The 24,951-nt window shown below is 41.9% G+C and overlaps 2 protein-coding genes and 1 long non-coding RNA gene across 18 annotated transcripts in view; 2 read left to right on the forward strand and 1 right to left on the reverse strand.

The window, feature by feature from the left end:
* sash1a (SAM and SH3 domain containing 1a) overlaps positions 1–16,162 on the forward strand; it is a 216,139-nt gene extending 199,977 nt beyond the window's left edge. For all 14 annotated transcript variants that reach the window (XM_054761701.1, XM_054761705.1, XM_054761702.1 and 11 more), the window contains 8 exons: positions 1,145–1,277; positions 2,856–3,025; positions 3,714–3,923; positions 5,573–5,723; positions 6,918–7,049; positions 11,003–11,988; positions 13,393–13,524; positions 13,663–16,162. In XM_054761701.1, the coding sequence (XP_054617676.1) occupies positions 1,145–1,277; positions 2,856–3,025; positions 3,714–3,923; positions 5,573–5,723; positions 6,918–7,049; positions 11,003–11,988; positions 13,393–13,524; positions 13,663–13,923 (2,175 nt within the window). In that variant the 3' untranslated portion in view covers positions 13,924–16,162. The remainder of the gene's footprint in view (positions 1–1,144; positions 1,278–2,855; positions 3,026–3,713; positions 3,924–5,572; positions 5,724–6,917; positions 7,050–11,002; positions 11,989–13,392; positions 13,525–13,662) is intronic.
* Positions 2,903–24,951, reverse strand: part of LOC129172199 (uncharacterized) — a 30,615-nt gene continuing 8,566 nt past the window's right edge. Inside the window, exons 3-7 of one of the 2 annotated variants that reach the window (XR_008566947.1) lie at positions 19,119–19,260; positions 17,237–17,307; positions 5,786–5,964; positions 5,191–5,704; positions 2,903–4,029 (exon numbers count right to left, since the gene is read on the reverse strand). This is a non-coding gene — a long non-coding RNA (uncharacterized LOC129172199). Of the gene's footprint in view, positions 4,030–5,190; positions 5,705–5,785; positions 5,965–17,236; positions 17,308–18,329; positions 18,470–19,118; positions 19,261–24,951 lie in introns of those variants that run through there. The other variant, XR_008566946.1, reaches the window with a different exon arrangement.
* usta (uronyl 2-sulfotransferase a) overlaps positions 19,518–24,951 on the forward strand; it is a 61,100-nt gene continuing 55,666 nt past the window's right edge. Inside the window, exon 1 of one of the 2 annotated variants that reach the window (XR_008566945.1) lies at positions 19,518–19,992. Coding sequence is in view for 1 of the 2 variants with exons in the window: in XM_054761720.1 (XP_054617695.1) it covers positions 19,764–19,992 (229 nt within the window). In the remaining variant the exon portion in view is untranslated. The remainder of the gene's footprint in view (positions 19,993–24,951) is intronic. The other variant, XM_054761720.1, reaches the window with a different exon arrangement.

Below are 24,951 nucleotides of genomic sequence, written 5' to 3' on the forward strand. Positions count from 1 at the left end.
TGCTAGTTACAGAACAGACACAGCATAGTCATTCTGCATCCAGTATCTTGTGTGTGCACGCGCACGTCATGTTGAGTGACGCAAGTCTCCCTCCGGCTGGCTCTCAAGGACGAGTGTTGGGAATGTCTAATGTTTGTGTGTTATCCGCTCTGGCCTAATTTTACTGGGCACTGCAATCCACTCCACCAGTGGGCTCCGTCCAGCCCTGCAGAAATGACGTTTCATTGCCAAGCGGTACAGCATCTGTCCGTCATGGTGGCATGGTGGGCTCCACGCTGTGACCCACATTTCCAGGCGTGCGTCATGCATCCTTTGCTTAGAAGAAAAATAAAAGATGATGATGATAAAGACCAATCAAATGCGATCACAGTGGCCAAACCCTGGCGGTTGCATAGGCCACAGTGCCCTCTAGTGGAGAACTGAAACATAACACCCAGTTTACGGTAGAAGATATTTTTTAATTCAGATATGATAAGCATGTTACTTTTCAAACGTTTAACGATACAATCAAAGTATAAAGTATGAACATTTTTATGTATTTTTAATTTTAAATAAAAAAACAGGCACAAAATCTGCCATCAATTGGGTCCAGAATGTGTTATTTTTATTTATTTTGTTGGGGGCCCGTCTCAACTTTTCAAATGATGGTTTTTGTTTTTTAGTACTATTTAAATTATTTTTTTTAATGTATTTTATACATTTTTTTATTTTATTATATATAAATTATTTTACATTATATATATTTTGGTTTTATTTTATATATTTTAAAATTTTATTTTATCTATTTTTCAATTGGATTTCATAAACAATCACACATTAAGGACATAAACCACAATTCTAGCTTTATAAAGGGAATATTAAATTTGTTTAATATATTATTACATTAATAAACCAACATAATTATATATCACTCAAATAATTATAAGTCAAAATACATGATGGGTATGTTGATATGTGATGATATCATAATGAGTAATGATATCAGTATTGTATTGTTCTGTGTATTGGTATTATGTGTATAACAGTGTGTGTATATATATATATACACACACACACACACACACATACATATACGTCTATAAAGAAGCAATCAAAGTATTTAACATTTGAATCAATGGCTGCTGTCATTCCTTCTGCCTTCCAGTCCAGTCCAGACGGAACACCTGGTTCTCCACAGTCCCCCCAGCCTGACAGTGACTCCCTGGAGAAGCCCAAACTCAAGGCTGGCGGTTCAGTGGAAAGTCTTCGCAGTTCGCTGAGCGGCCAAAGCTCAATGAGTGAGTTTAAATTTGTATTTTTCCACAAAGGTTTGCCATGATGTACCTCCCAACGCTATTTCTAACCACGAGACGGAGCTTGCCTGTCCCGTACCTCTCACGCCGTTTTGTCCAATTATTACAACATGTTATTACTTCAAGCTGTCACATCTGTCATCAAATGGCCGCCATCTTTCCAAGCTGGAACTGGCCGGCGTACGGTTATTAGTAGCGTGCAGACAAGGCATGCAGGCACACCGGAAAACATACGGCCATGATTAGAACAATTCTGGCACAACTCATTCCAGAGGAGGTCCTTGGGACACCCATCTGTTGTTCCCAGGACTTACACTCGCTCACATCTTCTCGAATAATGAGCTTTCTTGTTTTTATGTGGCCTGCATCAGATTTTAATACAGAAATAATAATGTGAGGTAGACCTTGTCACAAATGCACAAGCCAACTGTAACAAAATATGATATTTCAGAAAAATTCTAGATGGCAGAAAGAGTGTTTTTCCAAAATGAAGAGAAAATGAGTGTCTAGCAATTCTCCTTACAGCAAAATGGGAAGCCAGAAGAGTAAAGCAGCAGAGCAGGAGCCCCAGAGATCAAATTCTTTGCATTTAAATGCACAAGTCAACTGTAACACAGTAAAATGATTGTTGTTCTGGAATCGCACCAGTACTAGTAGGGAAGTACAGAATATTGCTGCGCTAAACCTTCACCCACCTTGGCTTTGCTTTCAATGTGCTTGTGCGGAAATATTTTCCATAAAGTTACAAAGATTTCATGGTTCAAAATGACCATTTGTAAACCATTTGCATTCATCCTGCAGCCTGTTTAGGCGGCTAACTAGCTGGGCCTGAATGAACTCATTCAATCCCAGCCATTTTTCAAAAGACAACCCCTTCTGCACCGGCCATTTTAGACCATTTTGACTGATCTTTCAAGGCACACAGAATATTGTGTTCTATGGTTATATAAACATGGAACCTACCAAAAGAAAGAGTAGACTCCCGTGTTTCATCAGGAAAAAAAAGTTTGTTTCTACCTTTTTCCGTTCTTTCGTAATCAGCAGTAGAACATACCAGCAGGTAAGTTCCCAACTAAAAAAAGGGAGAAAACCAGCTTTTTGTGAAAAGATGCATTTCAAGCAGAACTCTCACTTTGACACAAATATTTTTTGCTTTTGTGACAGCTCAAACATCTAAACAACTATACCAACATAAACGACACAAAAAGGGTTGTTTTACATCAAAACAACTTATTTACAAATAATTTTCACATTTGGAACTGAACTATGTGTGTGCATGCGTTAACATTTCCCTACAATGTGTAATCTTCCTCCACGCTCTCTCACTTCCTCCTGGCTGTCAGGTGTGATTCTTCCATGGAAGAGACCCTGCCGAGCGCTTATCAAATGCACTTCTGCCACCTTTTGGCTGTTTTTATGGCTTAAAGGTGCTCTGAAATTTGAAATCCGTTAGTGCAGAGTTGCAGAGTTAATTGCACCCTCTTCTGGTTGCTCCCACGTACTGCAGTGAACTCCCAGACGCGACACACAAGCTCACACGTGATATTTTTCATTTGTGTCCAGGCGGCCAAACCGTGAGCACCACCGACTCGTCCGCCAGCAACAGAGAAAGTGTCAAGTCGGAGGACGGCGATGACGAGGAACCGCCTTACAGGGGTCCGTTCTGCGGCCGCGCACGAGTCCACACGGACTTCACGCCGAGCCCTTACGACACAGACTCCCTCAAACTGAAGGTGAGAGCAACTGTAGTTGACGATTGTTTGGCTGAGCAACTTTTATGTGCCGTAGCCTGATCCTTTTTACACCACGTGCATCCTTCAAAATATCTAGCTTTGCAAGTAGCACCGCTTTTGCTACCTTTGGTGAATACGCTGTTTTTTATGATTATTTGGGAGATATTTCATAAATACTGTATATTCCTAAAATCATTGGGTTTTCGTTGCTTCTTGGATACCACCGCTACAGCTCCCGCCTTGCACCAGTGGTGTTTGCACCACAGTTTGAGAATCCAACCGACGGCTGCGTGGTGAAAGACTGAAGGATGCATTTGGCCGTTTTCATATTTTTATTATATTTTTATGCTGTAGAAAGAAAGCCTTAAAAAAGTTACATGCGTTTAAAGACAAAATTAGATGTTACTAACTTTTCAGCTTCATTAATCAAATAAATCAAATATATCAATACAATTAATGAATACAATTACGTTTAATTCATTACAATTTCATTGATTACCATGAAAATTAAATTCATTTAAATAAAATATAGTATTTATTTTTGAATTAGGACGGTGCATTGTTTCTGTTTTGTTATTTCTTGTCGATATTTGATCCGATGTCTCATTTGTAATCAGCCGATAAACGACCAGCCCTCGCTAGTTATGGCTATAAAGGGGATGACCTCCTTGTGTGGCTCACTTTCCAGCGGGGCGACGTGATCGACATCATCAGCAAGCCGCCCATGGGCACCTGGATGGGCCTGCTCAACAACAAGGTGGGCACCTTCAAGTTCATCTACGTGGATGTGCTGAGCGAGGAAGAGGAGAAGCCCAAGCGGCCGGTGAGGAGGCGGAGGAAGGGCAGACCACCCAAGCCGACGTCCGTGGAGGAGCTGCTGGAACGCATCAACCTCAAGGTGGGATGCCCGGCGTGCCAGACCTTCCACCGCAGCGCACCGTGAAGGACAAATAGTCTTGACAAATATTTGACATGGCGTAGTCGTGCAGTCACAGGAACAAATCCTAAAAGAAGATGAAATGGAAGAAATTACAGACAAGCTGAGCTAAATTTAGGAACGGCAATGACAGGGTGCCCACTTTGGTCATAACCACATGTCCGAAACCTTCCATCCTGTGGAAGCTAGCTCATGCTAACAAGCATCCTGTCAACGTGCTATGTTGTTTCTTTAGCCCCTTACTCGTCAGTGGAAACACTCCTTTCAACAAGCGCCGCGTGTGATTGCAAGTGAGACAACGTTTTGGACGTTATTTAGCTAATTTACACACTTCAAATTAGTACGGAAATGGCATCGTTTTGGCCAGGAGGAGAAGAATGCAGATTTACGCTGTACACAGCCTTGACATTTATGAAGTATTTTATGAAAAGAAATGACTAAAGTGCCCCACTGGGATCTGAAACGCCCCTGAAATGAGCAGCATCATATTTAAGCATTAGCGCTTGATGCTTACTGCATGGGGGGAGGAAACAGACATGTTTAGGACTACAAATTAATTTTACAAGCAACGGAAGCCACCTGTGAGTGCTTTTGGATGGAGGTGAGGCCCACGCCAGTACCCGCTGCTCGCTGAGAAGAGCGATAAGTGCGTTCATGTCAGACTCTCCAAAAGTCTCATCACTTGATTTGCTTTTAAGAGGCCCTAGAGGGGTGATTACTCGCTAAATATGGTGACCAAGTTGGCAACACAGACCCCTCTCGATGCGTCGTCTTCTTCTCTGGCACACCAGGTGCATTATAACGTGTCTGGGGCAAACAAGTAGCGCCAAATGTATTTGTGGCGGGCCCCCACAAGTAAATTAATGTGTGGGGAAACGACGGCATAGTTTTGTGCAACTTTATTAGCATTTGTTTGGGGTCAAATTCAGATTTGTGCAACCTCTGGGGTAAAGGCTCGACAAGCGCAAGCGATCCATGGTCGCCATGGCAATGACCCGGATGCTAGTCTCCTTATTCCCAAACATCAAATGTTTCTGAAGCTGTTGCTTTAGGGTCTAATTATGACAATACAAGTGAAAATCTTAGTCTTTTATTAAGAACATGTTTGGATTTTCACCATGTCTAAAGTTTGGGCTGGCCAAACATGTCTAAAAAGTGAGGCTCTTTTGTTTAGTCGCTCACCAACCGGCAGAAAGACGAGAGTGTGTGTTGCTGGTGTCACACTGACCGTATTCGACATTGCTGGCAGGGTTTGCTTCAAGGGCGGGCGTCCTTCTACATTTGAAACATTTTTCTCAGTGGGCGTCCTCTCTCGTATCAAAGCGGCTTGTGTAAAGAGCTTTAGTGTGTCTGCACGTTGTGTTGATGGCCTTTTTGTTCCCAACGAGCTCCCATCTCGTGCTGCTCGTGCATTTGCACAGCTGCCTTGACATAACTTGCTGTGTGTGCTCGTCAGCAGCGTACGCTTTTGAAGTGAGCTTCATCAACATTGCTGGATGGAATAAAAATAATATTTACATTTGTTGGGTAGGAATGAGTCAGTCACTTTCCTCTCGTCTCCACGCTGTCTTGTTCTCACAAGCGCTACAAAGTGTGCTGATGTTGTGCAGGAACACATGCCCACATTCCTGTTCAACGGCTACGAGGACCTTGACACCTTCAAGCTGCTGGAGGAGGAGGACCTGGACGAGCTGAACATCAGAGACCCTCAACACAGAGCTGTGCTGCTCACGGCTGTAGAGCTGCTGCAGGAATACGACAGTAAGTAGCCCGCAAAGTACACCCCGACATTGCTTTTGTGTTTACAATAAGGGAACACTTACAAAATGATAACAAATCAGCCTTGGAGGTCCTGTTGTCCATTTTATATGCATGAAACCATCAGTTTTATTCGATTTCTTTGTTTATAGTACATTCCTGCGTTAGCTGGGGACCAGTCCAGGGTGTACCCCGCCTCTCGCCTGCAGTCAGCTGGGATAGGCTCCAGCATACCCCCGCGACCCTAATTAGGATAGGTGGCACAGAAGATGGATGGATGTTTATACAATAATTTGTTATTTAGCATGCTACTTCCTGCTTCATGGAGGACTACATCAGACCAGATTGTCCATTTTATTTATTCTTGGGTGGGGAAACAGTGTAAAGACTGTGAAGTGTAAAAAAACATAAACATAATTCCTATCACAAAAGTATAAATAAAAGTTTTTACCATTTTTTTTGTTTGTTTTATTCCGGGGCAGGGAAAAGGTGTCATTGTGAATCAAATGGTTAAAAAAAAACATAAAATTCCTCTAACAAAAGTAAAAATAATAATAATTGTGTTGCGGCATATTTTAGTTTGTCTTTGTTTGCTAGCTAGCAGACTACCGGTACTTCCTGGCTCGTGGCGGATGACTGGATCGTACCATTTTTGATTCTGTGGTGGGGAAACTGTCATTGTGACTCAAATAGCATAAAAAACATTAAATTCCTCTAATAAAAAACGTGGAGTCCTGTACTTTAGTTTCTCTGTTTCTTCGGTGGCAGGCTACTTCCTGGTTCATGGAGGATGACATAAGATCACTGGATCATACCATTTTTGACTCTGGGGTAGGGGAAACTGTCATTGTGACTCAAACAACAAAAACAGCCAATATTTTCAGTTTATTTTGCAGGCTACTTCCTGTTTGATGATTTCTTTTTTTATTTGGTTGGGGTAAACGGTGTCATGGTGCCTCAAACAGCAGAACCTGAAAAGTCCTTTAAAAAATCATTTTTTAAAAAATCCCCAATTTTGAGGTAATTGACATTATGGCTAATGTAAGATGATAGGCCTGTACCGGGGAACCCAGGGCAGTGGGGTACATTGTGACTGTCTACTTTGATGCATTAGTGGTTTTCATGTGTTTGTCTATTTTTCTGAGAGACGAAAACGGCTGACTTTTGTTTTGTTGTTGTTTTTTTGTGCGTCTCCAGGCAGCAGCGATCCAGAACGCGGCGGCGGCCTGTCGGGCTCCCAGGAGAAACTGCTGTCCGAGGGTCAGGGTCTGGTCGGAGACTCCCCGCGGGACTCCGGTTGCTATGAGAGCAACGAGAACCTGGAGAACGGTAATGATGGCTTTACTCAGACTTGACCACTGGGAGTTGTAGTCCCAGTGGGACTACAGTGGGTCTAGCATCCCTTGTGACACGGCTGCTGCACCTCTCCGTGCTTCTGCATTCTAACTGCGCCCGTCTGGAACACCATCTTGCTTTTTAGACCAAGGACACTAGAAATGACTACAATAGGACTGTCCACTTCCGTAGTCTGCCCTGCACGGGTTGGGCCGCCATGATGGTGGAGAAAAAATGTGTAAATTTCCGAAAATAAAGTTGGAAGTGTACTTTTTTTTTTGTAAATTTCTGAGAAAAAAGTCGTAATGTTACGAGAAAATGTACAACTTAATTCTCGTAAATTTCTGAGAAAAAGTCATTTACGAGAATAAAGTCGTAAATTTAGGAGAAAAAAGATGTAAATTCACGAGAAAAAGTCACACATTTATCAGAAAAAGTCGTAAATTTATGAGAAAGTCATTTATGAGAATAAAGTCATAAATTTATTTTTGTAAATTTACAAGAATAAAGTCATAAATGTACAACTAATCTGTAATCTCAGATATATTTTTTCCAATGCAGCACTAATACTTGTATTGACATCCACATGTAGGTCATATTTCTGCAGTATGATGGATTTGTACACATTAGCATAGACAGTATATTCATTGTGTTCAGTGAATAACATTCATTCATTCATTCAATCAAAGCGTACACACAGCGTCTAACTTTATTTTATATTCAGCTCAGCTAGTGAATACATTGTACACTGCATAGCCCCGCCCACCTCTCTTGCTTACCATCATGGCGGACTTTCAGCTCCATGGCGTGACGAACTCTGTTCCATTCATTTGCAGCCAAGTCGACAGTCCTATCCATGTAGCGTCCTTGTTTTAGACCCTCAACCTTATCCTGCTCTCCTCATGACATGCTTCTCCTATCCTTCCTTCATCACTCTTTCCGTCCTTGTAGGCCTTCAGTATCATCAGCACCCAAGTCCACATGTAGCAGTGAAGGAGCCAAGCCCCAGACCACTAAGCCTGGTCTACCCCACAATGCTGGGAGCCTATGGCCAAAGGGGGAGACCTCCCCCCGTGCGCACGCGTGTTCTCACGAGAACAAACTCGCTGCCAAATGAAGGATTCCCAGCTGTCCCGCCTGTGGATTCCACACTGATGAGGGCGCACAAGGGGGACGATTACGAGTATTTCTGCTAGTTTGAATAAGCTTTCATAAATGTACGAGTCACAGCAACCGTCTTGCATCATGTGCCTCAAAGGAAATGTTTTTCAAATAGAGATTTATTTACACCACTTTTATTTTTAATAGTGCTCCAGCTCCTTGCGTACGTGATTATTTCTTCCACATTTCTAACATCTCCATAAAAAACAGCCAAAAGATCTAACAGCCTCTGCTATACCCATAAATCACAGCTCTGTCCCCTCTGATTGTTGCTTTCCAGTGGAAATACTGGCTTTCTCTTGATGTGTGCGTGTGTGCGCCCGTCAGTCATGGTTATTCTGCCATTCTAGAGATTTAAATTGTGGAATTAAAAGAAAACCTCCCCACCCCACCCCTAAAAACCCAATAAAGAAGGTGCTGCTTGTTCTTTCTGTTTGGCCTGTCTTGTTTTCCCTCTTCATGCTGCTCTTTTCACAAACTAACTTTTTTTTTTTTAGTTCACATCCTGCATTTTCTCTGCAGGGTCACACAGCGCTGCGTGCGTACACTCTGTCTGTCCCATTCCGAGCTTTAAAAACACTTCCTTCAACATTCCAAGCTCTACGCCGCCTTTTTAATGACACTGAAGCTCTGATCAATAATGAGTCATGACACGTGATCACTGCTCTTCTTCTGCTCATATCATCGAGCATCCTTTGTGAACGAACCATACTGCCCTGCTCTATTTGTCCCGTTTCTAGGAATGACATACTGACGACAAACCTCATCTTAATTATTCTGCTAAATTGACAAGCGGTATTTAGTTTGCTCTTTTATTGCTCTTTGTCGTAAGAGAAAGTTTTTCTGTCAGGGTTACAAGTACATTCTTCTCACTCAATGAAGATTTTCTTGAAAACGTCCAACTTTTTCCTCGCAGTATTACTTATTACTACTATTTGCTACAGTATCACAACTTTATTTTTGTAAATTGTACAAGTTTTCCCCCCCCAAGCATTGCCTTGTTCTTTCTCCTAGTATTACTATTTATTTTTCCGTGCAGTATTGCATCTTTATTTGATATGCGTATTTGTATTTAAATGTTTGACATTCAGAATTGAACCACATTCTGGTTTATATATATCTACATGACTTATTTCTGTGTCACACGCGTAAAACATTGACATTTTCACGTGATAGTGTGGCTTATTTCGCTAGTTCTTTCTAAATTGTACTTAGCAAAATTACATTTGTTTTTCCCCTAATTTTTTTTCCTGTTAAAACATTACTTTTTGAATGTTTTAATGTTTTGTGATGGGGTTTTTTTCTGCTTACGTTATTTTTTTCTTGTAATATTACAGCTATTTTTGTTTTATTATCATTATTTGGTATAACTTTATTTTTATTTCATTATTTAACATTGCACATTTATTGGCATTATACGACTCCATTCTTATTTCTATAATGAGATATTTTTTTGTCAGTGTTGCAGCTTTTTTTCTTGTAAAATTAAAACTTTTTTTCTGGTTCCTGTAAACATTCCCTACCTGCGGCTTGATTTAGTGAAATATGAATTCACAAATATAATCATAATAAAATTACAATACAGGCAGGAAGAGAGTTTTTGGTTTGAGCACCTCGGTGCGTTTGCATGAACGAAGTGAGCCCTTTTGTCAGTCATGCGGTGTCTTTGTCTCAGTGGGTGGAGGCGGGGCCGCTAGCATACACACACAGTGTGTATGGGGTGGGAGCGGGTGTCTTGCCACACTCGCAATAAGTCACGATACACTCACTTCTTGCTTGTAAAATTCGTAAAATTCCGACTTTTTACGACAAATATGACTATAGGTTTTTGTAAAAAAAATTCTAGTAAATTTCCCTGGTATGAAAATTGTATTTAGTAAAACTACAATTTTTTCCCTATTTTCTCCGTATTAAACTGTTATTATAAATCTTACCAGTTTTTTCTCCCTACATGATTTTATTCTTTCTCGTAATCTTACAGTTTTTGTAAAATGGCATCTTTGGCAACTTTATTTCATATGAATGTATTTTTATTTTAATATTTAACAGATTTTATTCTCATAATTCAACTACAGTCATCATTCCGCCACAATATTATGTCCTTGTCGTAAAATTACACATTTTTTCTTTGTAGAATTACATTTACTTCTGAAAGTATTTTGTGAATTGACTAAATTATTCTTGTAAAATTCGGATTTTCCCTCCTAATGTTAGTTTTTCTTTTTTGGGGACTTTTCATTTTGTTGTCCCTCATAGAATTACAAATGAATCCTGAAATTGAGAACTTTCTTGGACAGTTCATATTTTGATTTTCGTCTCGTAATCAAGACTTAATTCTCGTTGCTCGTGGGGTTTATTCCTCACCTTAACGCTTCTTGCTTCTTTTCTGTAACACCCGTGAAAAAACCCAAGGTTTTTGCCTGGAATGTGATGTGAAGATGCTTTCATCTGGTTTCACGTCTGCTAACGTAGAATGTAGTCGCCAACACGAGAGTACAATATGTATTTGTTCCATTTTTTTGGGTGCTGTTGAGACATTTCATGGCTTTTCCATCTATCTCATTAAAATCCTCTTTGGCTGTTCTCACCCGTTTCAGGCGGTAAGTTGCTTCAGCTTTTCATTCTACTTCTACTTTTCATTCATACTTCAGACTGCCATCAGAGTGTAATTGTAACTGATGCAAATATTGTGTAATATTTGTAGTGATGTTCGGTGTTAGTCTGGTTGCCGTATACAATAATGAAGTCCTCCTTGGAAGTCAATCACCGTGTTTTTATTTTTGCAGGTAAGAGCAAAAGGACATCCCGTTCCGGTCGCTCTTCCGCGGGCCAGTCTCCGGACTATCCCACACTCCCCATGACTATCTCCAGTGAGGCGTTGCAGCAGAACAGCAAGAACCAGCGCCCAAAGTTCCCTAAAAGCTTGTTCAGCAAGCCCTCCCTGAAGGCTTTCAACCTGCTGGGGCTCCGCAAAGCCCAAAGACATTCGCCCATCCCGGCCAGTCGCAGCTGCGAGGACCTGGATGAAACCTTCCAGCCAACTGGATCGTGGAAACGCTCCCACTCTCTGGGAGACCTGCACTGGGAACAGACGGATGTGGGGGTTCAAGCTGGTCTAGAAGGGCTCAGTTTGGACACCAGTGGCCCCATTAAGGTCTGTAGAAATGAGGGTTCTCCGATTCGAAACAGGACTCCACCTGTGAGTCCAAAACCAAGGTTTGACAGACCACCTGTGCCCTCGCAGTTGCCTCTACGACCCCCTTGCCCCACCACCCAAGCCCCCTCCCCTCCAGTGCCAACTCCAAGTCCCCCTGAGTCCAATGCAGGTCATGAGAGGGTGGTGCGGACTCATGCCAAAAAGCCACCAGTACCACCTCCCGTCCCTGCTAAAAAGTCCAGAGAGAGACTCGCCAACGGTCACACCCCACTTTCACTACCATCCTCGCCGTCCCCCGCCCCCTCCCCGACGCACTCGCTCACCCGCTCCCACCCGAGCAGCCCCGTAACTCGATGTGGCGCCACTCCGCCGCCGCTGCCCGCCAAGACGCCGAGCACCCCCAGCAGCCCCTGCATCACCTCGTCGGCCTCGTCCCCTGGAGGAGATGAGGCGGGCGCCTCCGTGCCGCCCCCTTGGCTCTCGGACCTGGGGGGCAAGGTGGCCGTGTCGAGGAAGGCGTCCCATTCCAAGATGAGTCCCGACCTGCTCACCTTGCTGGAGCAACGGCTGGAGGCTGAGGGCATCGATCTCACTGAGGAGCCTTACTCGGACAAGGTTAGCAACCAATCAAAACACTTCAATCTACATATTTTTAGCATAAACTTCTCCTCCCGTTTAACTGGGCTTGAGGAAGCTCTAGTGCAGGGGTGTCAAACTCGTGCCACGGAGTGCCGAGACACTACGGGTTTTCTTACCAGCTGGTCACAAAAACAGGTGATTTCAATGATCAACACCTCGTGGAGCTCATCAATGAAATCACCTGCTGGAGAAACTGGAAAGAAAAGCTGCAGTGTCTCGGCCCTGCATTGACACACGTGCTCTAGTGGGTGCACAGTGGGATTTCTGGGAGTCGAACCCGCACCAGGCAGTGGAAACGTTCAAATTAACTAGAAGGAACTACAAGGGTGGGAACGTAGATCGACCGGCAAATTGAGAGCTTTGCTTTCCGGCTCAGCTCTGTCTTCACCACGACGGTCCGGCGCGGCGTCTGCAGTAATGCGACCCGCCTGTTGGCCTCACGCTCCAACCTTCCCTCACTTGTGAACAAGACGCAGAGATACTTAAACTCCTCCACCTGGGCCAGGACCTCATTCCAAAAGCGGAGGGTGCAATTCACCCTTTTCCGACTGAGAACCGGCCTCAGATTTGAGATTTGGAGGTATTGCGTCTCATCCCAGAAGCTTCACACTCAAACTTCAAACTGCCCCGATGAGGCCATCAGGACCACATCGTCTACAAATAGCAGAGACGAGAGATCCTAAGGCCCCAGAACTGAAGCGATTATTTTACTGGTATTTATTTGTATTATTATTTGTATTATTTATTAACTAGCAGAACAATTCACCACTAAACTGTAAACGTTAATAACGCAGTTCCACAAGGTCACATGTTCACCATAGCTGGTGCATGTCATGAGGACGACACCTTAAAGCTGTACATACTGTAGGTCACTTCCTGAGTTCTTCTCAGTGGCAACAGGAAACGGAATGCGCGTGCATGAACCTTGAGTTGTGCGGGGGTGCGAGGGCCCGCTCAGCGCTGCTTGCAGCTTTGGGTAGGATTATTTTTCAAAATGAACGGTCAACCTTGCAAATATTTAGAATACTTGCAGAAATGAGTCCTGTATTTTAAAAATAAATGTGTGTTATGGTTTTGTATAGAAGAGAAGATGCTAGTAAAACTGCTAACCAGTCAGTCTTGGGTCATCTTGGGTCATCTTGGGTCATCTTGGGTCATCTTGGGTGATGTGCTTGACTTTTGGATTCTTCTCTCATCCTCTTTTCCAATCCCTGCTGCCAACCCAAACCAAGCCGTGTTTGAAATAATGGCACGTACATACCAACTTTATTTACACAGATAACAAGCCTGGGAGAACAAGTCAACATGTTTTTGTTCTTCCCTTGAGGGGGAGCGTGTTCTCCTTGAGTAATCATCTCCCCACTCCCTCCCCCCCCCCAGCATGGCCGCTGTGGAATCCCCCAGCCTCTGGTGCAGCGTTACTCCGAAGACCTGCAGCAGCCCGTAAAGGAAGTGGCCTCCATCATGGACCAGCTGAGGGTCCGAGAATTGCGCAAACAGCACCGCATGGCTGTAAGGACACTGCTGCAGCTTCCATGTTTGTTGTGCACATGAACGCCCCACGCTCACATCCCGCAGCCTCCACTCAGCTCTTGGATGAAATGTGTCTCCTCCTTTTGAAATGCTGATAAATCACATTTGTGTCCTTAGATCCCTTCCGGCGGTCTGACCGAGATGTGCCGCAGACCCCCGCCCTCGGGCAACATCAACACCGTCTCCGACTGGCTGGTCTCCATCGGCCTCCCCATGTACGCCCCGACTCTGGCGGTGGCGGGCGTCGACTCCCTGAGCGCGGTGGCCTCGCTGACGGAAAGCGGCGCGTGGGAGGCCGGGGTGCGGGACGAAGGACACGCCCGCCGCATGATCAGCGAGGCCCGGCTGGTCGTCGCGCGCAGAGACGCTCAGTCGTAAAGAAAGGTGGTCAGGAATCAGACTGATGAAGGGAGCGCAGAACTCGTCCTGTTGTTTACCGCAACTTGGGATCATCCTGGATGCTAAAATGATGCCTTTTTTTTTCTAAAGTGAGGGAAACTTTCTTACTGAAGACCCCAAAATAAAGAATCTGCCTTGGAGGAAGACAGCACATCATTTTGGAGGATTTTTTTTTTTTTTTTCACAAGTGCTTGGAAATCTTGTGAAGCGGCTATTTTAAGAAAGTAGCGCCGCCAAAGTGACAAACTAAACACAATAAATATGAACATGTGGCTGACTTATATTCTACCATCTTTCTGTATTATAGAACGCTTCCGTTTCAAATGTGCCATCATTTCCAAGCTTCAAAAGCACATCCACGCTCTAGCCAAGCACATTTTCACGATACATTGCCTTAGCATTACAGTATGAATGAATGAGTGTTTATCATAGTCAATGCCTTTTTTTATTGAATGTGCCAGACAGTTGATTTTTTTTTTGTATTCTAACTTATAAAGGAAAAAAAAACTTATTTGGAAATAAACACGCAATTTCAACACAGTGGAACCTCTAAAAGTCAACGTGTCGTCATACAATTCATAAATAAAAAAGTTATGCCTCTGAAGTCGCACCAGTCTTGGACATTCACACTGCCGGAGCACAACACGTCGAGTTCAGCGAGCTTCGCAGGAGTAAATCTACTTTTTCTTTGGCTTTTCCTTATTCCAAAAGGGAAGAGAAGACGTGAGGTCAAGCGCGTTGCCAGTTGGAGCATCACTGTGTGGATTTTTTACAGTTAAGCATGGAAGAAAGGCGCATCGTGAACGAATCAGCTGATTCTGATTTAGTCAGCCTTTCAATGTAAGATCAAAAGCATTGTTGCTTATCAAAGGTAGTGTCTGTTTGCACTGGGGGGTTTTAATTTTCGAAAAATGTGCGGTTAACTTTTTACACTTGTGACAGTTAATGTAAGAGAATTAGGCGCATCGGTGAACGTATCAAATTCTCACTGGGTTTCATTAGCCTTACGTAAGGTCACATGCATCGTGACTTGTCAAAGCTACCGTCTTGTCCGCGTTTGTTTGTTTTTTTTTAAACATTTTCCATTGGTGAACTTCTTTTTACACTTGTGTGACAGTTGATGTTAGAAAATAAGGTGCATCGCTAAACAAATCAGCTTATTTTATTTTAGTAGACTTTTTCCTCCCGATGTAAAATCACATGCACTGTTACTTATCAAAGGTAGAAGGTTTGGGGGGGGGGGGTCACTTCTTCACGTTTTTGTGTGACAGCTAAGCGTGTAAGAAATGTAGATTTTGTTTTATTAGCCTTTTTCCCCAAACATAACATAGGCATCGTTACCCATCAAAAGTGGATTAGTTAGTTCCAGGGGTCCGCTTCTTTTTACGCTTGTGTGACCGTTAAGAATGTTACAAAATTAGGCGCACCGGTCAACCAATAAACTTAATATTTCGTTTCATTGACATTTTTCATGAACTTAAGATCATACGCATTGTTACTTATCAAAGGTAGAAAGTGTTTTCCGTTTTTTTTTTGTTTTTTTTTTAATGTTTCCACGGCTTCACCTTTTTTTTACACTTGAGTGACAGTCGAGGGTGTTAGAAATTATTACTTATCGAAGGTAGAATGTTTTCTGGGGGGTGTTCTGTTTTCCAGTGGTTAACTTACGTGTGACGGTTAACAATGTAGAAAAATGAGGTGCAGCAGTCAATCAACTTATTTTATTTTACTTCTTCCCCGAACGTAAGACCATACGCATCATTACTTATTGAAGGCAGATTGTTTTGGGGTAGGTCTCCCCCCCACACACTTTTACACTTGTGTGACAGTTAAGAACGTAGGAAAATCGGTAAACAAATCAACTTATTTTGTTTATTAGGCTTTCTCACAAATGTAAGATGATTGTTAGCAAACGTATAGCGTTTTTTGTTTGTTTTGTTTACATTTGCAGTGGTTAACTTCTTTTTACACAATTAAGAATGTAAAAAAAATTGATGAATGATGTTTTATGAGCCTTTTCTTGTTCTGAGGTCAACCTAGCAACATAGCTGGATGCCGCCTGTGTGGAAAGATGACGCTCACTGCGATGTTGAAAGCATTAACCATAACAGCTGAACTTATTTTTACACTTGTATGACTGGAAGCGTCCCGGCCATGAGATGATAGTTGGGCTAGCGTGAGTATATCCCGCTTGAAAAAAATATCCAAACCAGCCTCATGGACTCGACTATAGAGGTTTCACTGTGCATGCTAGCTGCTGCCTTTCGCAGAGCAACAGAAAATGACTCCTAAAGGCAGGGGTGTCCAAAGCCCAGCCCATGGCTTGCTTATTTTTGATTGGCCCATGGAATATTGTAAATATGACATAAAATAGAAACAACTTGCATTTGTTGCAAGAAAAACTTGAAATGTTAGCAGACTAATTGCAATCGTTTGCTTTGTCGCCTACAACACAACAATGACACATTTTAAAGTAGTAAAAATATTCGCACTGGACTGCTTGCAGTCTTTGAAAGGTCAATTTTGGACACCCCCGACCGAATACGTAACGCCCACTAGACTAAAACTAGTGTTAAAAATCAGGGATAAAGTGACGAGAGCATGAAAACGCTGCCAACAAGCATCCTTTATTTTAACCTTCTTTGCTTTTATTCCCACAATTTTTTTTCCCAGTCAACCACGGTGCTCTGCAAAACCACGCTCTGTTGTTGTTGTTTTTTAAAGAAGCAACCCAAGAAGAAGTTTGGTAAGGACTTAAAAAAAAAAAAAAAGACTGACACTGTAAATGCACTTTAGAGGGTGACGTAATCTAGCTGCAACACGCCAAGTGGGACAACTCAATGAGTGCTAACCTTTTCCAATTTAGCAATCTTGATTACACATATGAAATGCAGCACATTCTCTATGTGTAATTGATATTTAAATAAGTTATTTCCCCCCCTTTTAGCTGTACAATATGAATAGCAACGCCTTCCTGCTTTAGCCAGTGAGGAGCTATCCAGTGTGTAATTGTAACATACGTGTACAAAGGATTCCCTTTGCTTTTCAGCTCCTTCATGATTGTCCATACAGATTTTGCTTGTGTATTGAAATAATAATAAAACAAAGTAATGTCCATAACTATTTGTCATTCTCAAGTATAATAATAAACTGTTTTGTTGACATGCACTGGCCTTCTGATTGACACCGTGATGATTTTATTAGCGTATACGGTATGCTTTCCCGGTCAAAAATGACTTGTTACTGCATGATAATGCACTTCTGCTGCAGGAGTGTCTTGCGTTGGGCTTACCTTGTAAATGCTCACAAAAAAAAGCCTGGACACGCAGCTCAACGTGTGTGTCAGCCGCAGCTTTTTTTCTCCTAAAATACAAAAAAAAAATCATTATTCCTTACAAAAATCATCATTAAAAAAAATTCATTTTATATTTAATGCCTCAGTTTTGCCACAAATATAAAAAATATATTAGAAAGTATAGTCGTGACATTTTTACTCATTTTTCCATATAATTTCATTCATTTTCCAAACATTTAATACAATACCAAAAATATGCTTACATATCTTGGAATAAAAACAATGAAAGGTTTTACATACAAAAATATGTCCTGACATTAAATAAACAAAAATATATAATTACTAAATATTAAAATATTAGCAAAGCTCAATTTTATGCAATTTAAAAATACATTTTTTTTCAAAAAACATTTATAAAAATTTATAAAAATAAAAAAATATACAACTCAACATGTTATAACTATAAAAACGATGTAAATGCAAAATCCAAATTTCATTATAAGAGACAATGGCATTGTAAAATAAAAATGAAAAAACACCTCTTTGTTCCAGAAATACGTCTATTATTACATAAAAGATATATATTGAAAATAAACATTTATAAAATGTAACTATCACCAGAATTTCTCACGCATCGTGAAAAAGTCAAGTGGTGAGCACATTCTTCATTTCAACTATAAAAGTGATCTACAGTCATCCCTCGTTTATCACGGTTAATTGGTTCCAGACCGGATACTGAATTGTGATAAGTGACCGCGTAGTAGGATTCATTACTATAAAACGGAATATGTTCATAGTTAGAGCATAGAAAACCTGTTTATGACTTCCAAAATACGGGTTTTCAACATTATTAGAGCCCTGTAGACGTAACACCAGCGTTCCCTCGTTTATCGCTGGCGAAGTAGCCAACTTTGTTAAGTTATTATACAGTATGTTTTAAGACTGTAAAACCCCTCACAACGCACTTTATGCACTTTTCTCACACAGGAATTAACATTTTCTCTCATTTTAAACACTCAAAGTTCAGATTTCGTTTGAATTTTAATGATGATCCACCAGGCTGGACACAATAAATGATTAAGTGACTCACATATTCACTCCTCTGACCGTGCTTCATTCTGGCACCGTTTGCCTGTCGTGATTTTAATCCTTGTTAAGAGTATTGCTGCTGTCGTCCTCCTCCTCGTGCTACCCCTTCAACGAAGATTCATTTAGCCGGTTAGCTGCTGCTGCTGCTGCTGCTTCTGTTGTTTTTTGGCGGTTAGCAAGCAGCGAGCGTCCACGCGAAGGAGATTGATTGACAATGGTCTAAAGCCAATCAAAACGTAGAACACAATAGGCGGGTTCTCCCTTAGCCAATCAGGACTGTTGTGGCTGTAGATTTGGCCGGATATTGTCTGCCAGGGGATCCTAATATGCTCGTACAGCAAACACACTGAGACGAGGTGGAGGCGCACAAGTTGTCAATATGAGCATAAAACCTCCTCGACTGGTAGCAGTCGTAAATACAATAACAGACACACAACAGAGCACCAATACATCATCACAAGAACGCAGAACACAATACCGTTCATACTATAAAAAAATACATGCAAAATTGCACTTTAGAAATTCAGCAAAACATCTAATCCGCGAAAGGTGAAGCGCGATGTAGCGAGGGAACACTATTTTTTTTATACTTTTACACTCCTGTTATTCTTTCTGACAGAGCACTGAGCAGGCAACGGGATCACTGCAGGAACATAACGGACGGCCGCCGGTAGCATAGCAAGGTAGCGAGCTAACTACTGTAGTTAGCCTTTCCAATTGACTTAGTCTAAACTTAAGAAAGTGTTTCAAACGGAGTGTGTAAGAAAGACAAAAGAATCCAAAAACTCACCACTTCCACACGGAATGAGAGGAGAACCTTTTTTCATTGGTTCTCAGCAATGGCATGTCCTCAGCCTTATGTCGACTGGCTCTGCTGCCTCAGTAGCCATTTTCCATGCAGTGTGAAGGGTAATGTCATCTATTTGTGGTTTCTACAACAGAAGTTGCATACAGTTTTAATTGGCACAGTCATGAAGCCATTGCTTTAACAATGGGCTTTTATTGTCATAATGCTCTTTTAATATTTTGCTTTTTTAAAAGTTGGTGAGGTTTGCTGAGCAAAGATGAGCTAGTGTGCGTTCCCAGTTGTTTAAACCACTGGGTGGCGCTGTTTTCCATCCAAAAGTGGACATCTGATATGACTTGGAACATTTTTTCCCTACTCTGTCTCTCTCTCTCTTTCTCTCCTTCCACGTCCAGTAATCTGACACCCAAAAAGCGGAGCCGGCCTGCAAGGATGCACCCTTGTGGCATTGCACGGCTGCAAAGAGCCGACAGTCAGCCGGAGTGCTCAGAGCGAGACAAGCCGAGCAGGAGCCGCCGTGCACGGACTAGAGTGCTACAGAGGAGCCGCTGATCATCCCCAAAGACCTTCCAATGGTCCTACTGCGCACACACGAATGGGTGACTTTGCACGGCGCCTTGTGAGGAGCAGATGATGAAGAATTACAGCGGCAGTCCGCCTCACAGCAACAACAACCAGAACCCTCATCTCCTTCACTTCAGGAACCACAAGAAGTTTCTCGCCTCCTTGCCCTGGCGCTTCCCCCTCAGAGCTTATGCTTTCTGCATGGCGACACTCTTCTTCTTCTGCTTGGCCTCCCTTTTCTACCAACTCAACGGAGGACCCCCCAAAATCCTGCTGGACATCAGACAGTATCTCGGTAAGAACTTTTTCTTCTTCTTCCATTTTTTTTGGGCTCTGGAGCCTGAGCAATAGACAACACTTTCACTCTGCTCGGTACACAAAACTGCCAATTTTACGCCATCATGTCTACAAAAGTACAACTTTTATACTGCCATGTGTCTAAAAGTAGCACTTGAACACCATCATTTGTACAAAACTACCACTTTAACACTCCCTTGTGTCTAAAACTACCACATTTACACTGCCATATGTCTGAAACTACAACTTTTATCCTGTCATATGTCAAAAACTACCACTTTTACACCACCATGTGTGTAAAACTACCACTTTTACACACTGCCATGTATCTTAAACTACAATTTTTATACTGTCATGTGTCTAAAACTACCATTTCTATACTGCAATGTGTTTAAAACTACTTTTACACTACCAAGCACCTAAAACTACAACTTTTATGCTGTCATGTATCTAAAACTACAACTTTTACATTACCATGTGTCTAAAAGCACCACTTTTACACTTCCGTGTCTAAATCTGCAACTTTTACACTATCATGTGTCCAAAACTGCCATTTTTATACTGCCATGTGTCTAAAACCAACACTTATACACTATCATGTCACAGTGTCTACAACTACCACTTTTACACTACCATGTCCCTAAAACCTTTTACACCAGTGTATGCACAGTCATTTCATGTTTACACGTGTGTGTACACCTATCATTTGTAAATTGGCATACAGGTACAGGTACAACATTCACATATACACCGTGGGACATGGTCATATTAAAGGTAGCCCACAGGTTGAAAAAGTATGAGCACCCCTGTGCTACGTATATACTGTAGATACATGCATAGCCTATTATTTATACTGTATATTGACCACAATTAGTTTGACATAAAATCAAATATCAATATCAAATATCATAAAAACGTTTCACTACGCTTTATTTTGAAAAACGTGCACCGGAATTGCCTGTCTGCCCTGTTGGCACCTGACAGATAAGGAGAGGAAGAAAAGGCAGAGACAAAGGTATTTAAGGTTAATTGATGCATTTCATGTCTGTGACAACAACCCTAATGTTGACATTATTACCGACAGCAAATTTAAATATTAAAAAAAAATAGTGCCACAGCGACACAGCAGCAGCAAGCCGTCTCCCACACAGTCCACCACCACAGCTTCAAAAACTCCTAAGGGAAACCCTGGTGTTGATACTGATATACTGTATGTGTACAACTATGACGTATACACTGATGCGTGTACACCCGTCACTTTTTAAAATTACTTTTACACTCATGTGCCACATCGACACTGTTGTATGTGCAAAACCCTCAATTACACAAATGATTGAGTACAACTGTGAGTTATATCTTATAGGGGTAGTGCACAGCGGATGCTGTGATCCACACACACACACACACACACATGCACACACACACTAAACAGAGTATGAGTGGACGCAATCAGCTGTTAGCAGAGTGACAGGATGAAGCAAACAGGTGGTGACATCATTGCCTAATTTGCATAATTGCATGTGCATGTAGTTTTTATGGATGTCGGTTTGTGTCAAAAGAAATGTGCGACCTTACTTTATGTTATTTAACCTCATTTAACAGCAGAACATGAAGATCACCTCTTCGTGGTTCCTGGCAGCACCGAGTTTAAAGATAGTGTACATGTAATATCTCACTATACTGATAAACAGATGCGTTTTTAAACTAGTGTGAAGAAGCAGTGTTGCAACGCTGTCTCCTGTACGGAGTCGCAGCAACAAGCTAGACAGACAGTCCAATTATAATGTGTTAATTTGTAAAAAAAAAAAATAAAAAATTGAAGTACAAAAACAAATGTATGGGAAGCACTGGGCAAGGACTAACACGTGTCAATCATACACACCCTTTAGGAGGGGCCAGTGCTTCTGGAGTGAGACAACCACCTTGACTGGATGAGGAAGCATTTACTTTGACAATCAAAAGACATCCTTTCAAAGACGGTCGTGCTTCACATAGCTGGCAGTTTATAGTGTAGCCATTTGGAATATCAGGGGAAGGGGTCAATGGCCCACTGTGTGTGTGTGTGCGCGTGTGTGTGTGTGTGTGTGCGTGTGTGTGTGTACTATATGCATGTGATAGACAGGCCGAGCAGCCTTTTAAGCGCATCTTGTGCCCAGATGATTTATTGACCTTTCCCTGCCTTGTGTGGCATTTAGTTGCAGATTGCCAACATGAAGGTAAAGATCCGTGAATATGGGAGTGTGTGTATGTAAGAAAATAGTTGCTTGATTTGCCAGGGAGGGGATCTCGCAGCGTGCGCGGAGGGGGGTTAGAAGGAACAGAGGCTTTTTTGTGGAGGTTGGGGGCGTGAGGATGTCACTCAACATGGAGCTGGGGGTAAAAGTAGCAGACCTTTGGTGGTGAATTGACTGCTGTAGGGCCGCCCTTTCACCCCTGCTGTTGGTGGTATGGTCGTCTGTCTTTTGTTAGCACTCCTACTTACAAAAAAAATTAAAAATAGTAAAAGAGTCATTTGGTTCTTGGATGTCTGATGTGTTCTGCTGAGGATGCACCCACACTGCTCTACAACATTCACACTTAGGTTCTGTTACTGCAACTTTGGGTCGATAATAGCAATTATATGACATGTCTATGTTGTGCATGCGTTATTTTTAGTCATTCTTTTTACCGTAATTTCCGGTGTATAAGCCACTACTTTTACCTTAAACTTTGAACCCTGCGGCTTACACTGCAGTGTGGCTAATTTCTCGCGACATCTCCTTTACTTCAGAACTACAACTAATGGTTTAAATACCGTGAGGAAACGGTAGATCTTTCTTTGGCGGGAGCCAATCACAAGCTATCAGTAAACTCATGACAAGCTTGTCACACCATTGGAAATCACACGTCATTACTCAATATAACAGTCTGACTCACGGTGTCATCTTACAAACAACGCAAAAATATACATTACAAGTACCAATATGAGTTTAAAATAAAAAATATATCCATCCATCCATTTTCTATACCGCTTCTCCTCATTAGGGTCGCGGGGGTATGCTGGAGCCTATCCCAGCTGACTTCGGGCGACAGGCGGGGTACACCCTGGACTGGTCGCCAGCCAATCGCAGGGCACATATAGACAAACAATCATTCACACTCACATTCATACCTATGGACAATTTAGAGTCACCAATTAACCTCACCTGCATGTTTTTGGAATGTGGGAGGAAGCCGGAGTACCCGGAGAAAACCCACATACGCACGGGGAGAACATGCAAACTCCACACAGAAATGCCCAAGGGAGAATCGAACCCAGGTCTTCCCGATCTCTAGGCTGTTACTGTGTTGGCCAACGTGCTAACCACTAGACCACCATGCGGCCTAAAAAAAAATATATATATATTTTATAATTTTCCAATAATGCATTGCATCCAAGCAAAGCATTCATTGGTGCCTGCCGGGGCGCTGCAGTGATGTCAGCCTCCCTCTTGGCTCCTCTGGCTCCCTCTGTTGGACAGAGGCAGCATTGCAGCACCATCTATCCATCCATCCATCCGTCCATCCATCCATTTTCTATGCCACTCGTCCTCCTAATGAAATGCTTTGCTCAGATGAAATGCATTATGGGAAAAAGTTCAAATCTATATATTTTTTTCATTTTAAAGACACCATCGGTCAGACTGTACGGTATTTATTTTGTGCAAGGTGGTGGTTATCATTAGGGCCTGACCGATTAATTGACCAATTATAGCCGTGAGAGAATAATCACTAATCGGCCAAACACTGGCCCAGTGACGCTGATGTTAACACTTCTTTGTCACTAATAAAATGCGGGTAACATGTTGTTATTCTTACAAATGAATGGTAGGGCCTTGAGGGATTAATCGGCCGTGTGATTTAATGGGCCGATTACAGCCATAAGAGAATAGATGTTTACTAAAAAACGTTGTACTTTTTGCACGATAATTTTGGCAATAATAAGAAGAATCGAAGGGGTATGCGAAAGTAAATGTCTTCATTTGTATAAACTTTGCATGATTATTTTATTTCCCAGAGGTTTATTTCACTTTTGCACATCTTATTTTTATTTAGTACTATTGTATTTAATATTTATTTATTTATTCATTTACTTATTAGGTTATTTTTTTATCTATTTAATTTTTATGTCATCTTTTTTTAATTCAAAAATGTAAACGTTTAATCATCCGATATGTCGGTTATCAGAATTTAATCATTCCTAATATCGGAATCGGCATCGGGCCCAAGAAATCTATATTGATCGGGCTCCAAGAAGCGCTATCGTGCACTTTCTCCACGTTTCACATACACGCTGTAACTCTGCACTTGTCCAGCGTAGTAGGTGTCATGTATCACGTACATCAACGTAACATTAAGGAGTGGACACAAACCTTCCAAGCTACGGTGCTAACATTACACTCACACTTTAAACACAACATCACGCTAGTTTTGCTGAGGAAAAACAGAATGATCAAATGGACAGCTCCCAGTCTGTAGCTGACTGACGGATAGTTTGAAAGGGCTTTATTTTAAGATGTGTAGCAAAACCCGGGGCCACATATTACTTTTAGAAGTCAGTTTTGCATAATAGGGGACCTTTTAATGTTCAGTTTCATCATATTTCATCAGGACAGCTTGCAAGTCCTCGTGCTTTTGTATGATCATAGCAGCTAAACGAAGGTTAAGTTGCATCCACATACAAAATTCCTTCTGGATCCAAGGGAATAAAATATGAATCCTACAAAGTTTTTCACAGATTGATTTTGCAGATGACGAATGTTGATGCTCTCTGAGTGCTCTTGTTGTTTATATAGTAGGAAAAGGTTGCATAACAGTAGTCATACTGTAATAGTAGTAGTAATTTTGTGTAAGTTAGAATCCACAAGGATGAGTCATTCATGTCCATACACATGTCAAACTGGTTTATCTTTGTTGGAATGCCTGATGAGAGCAATAA

This window comes from Dunckerocampus dactyliophorus, chromosome 19 (assembly GCF_027744805.1).
Source record: "Dunckerocampus dactyliophorus isolate RoL2022-P2 chromosome 19, RoL_Ddac_1.1, whole genome shotgun sequence".
Taxonomy (NCBI): domain Eukaryota; kingdom Metazoa; phylum Chordata; class Actinopteri; order Syngnathiformes; family Syngnathidae; genus Dunckerocampus; species Dunckerocampus dactyliophorus.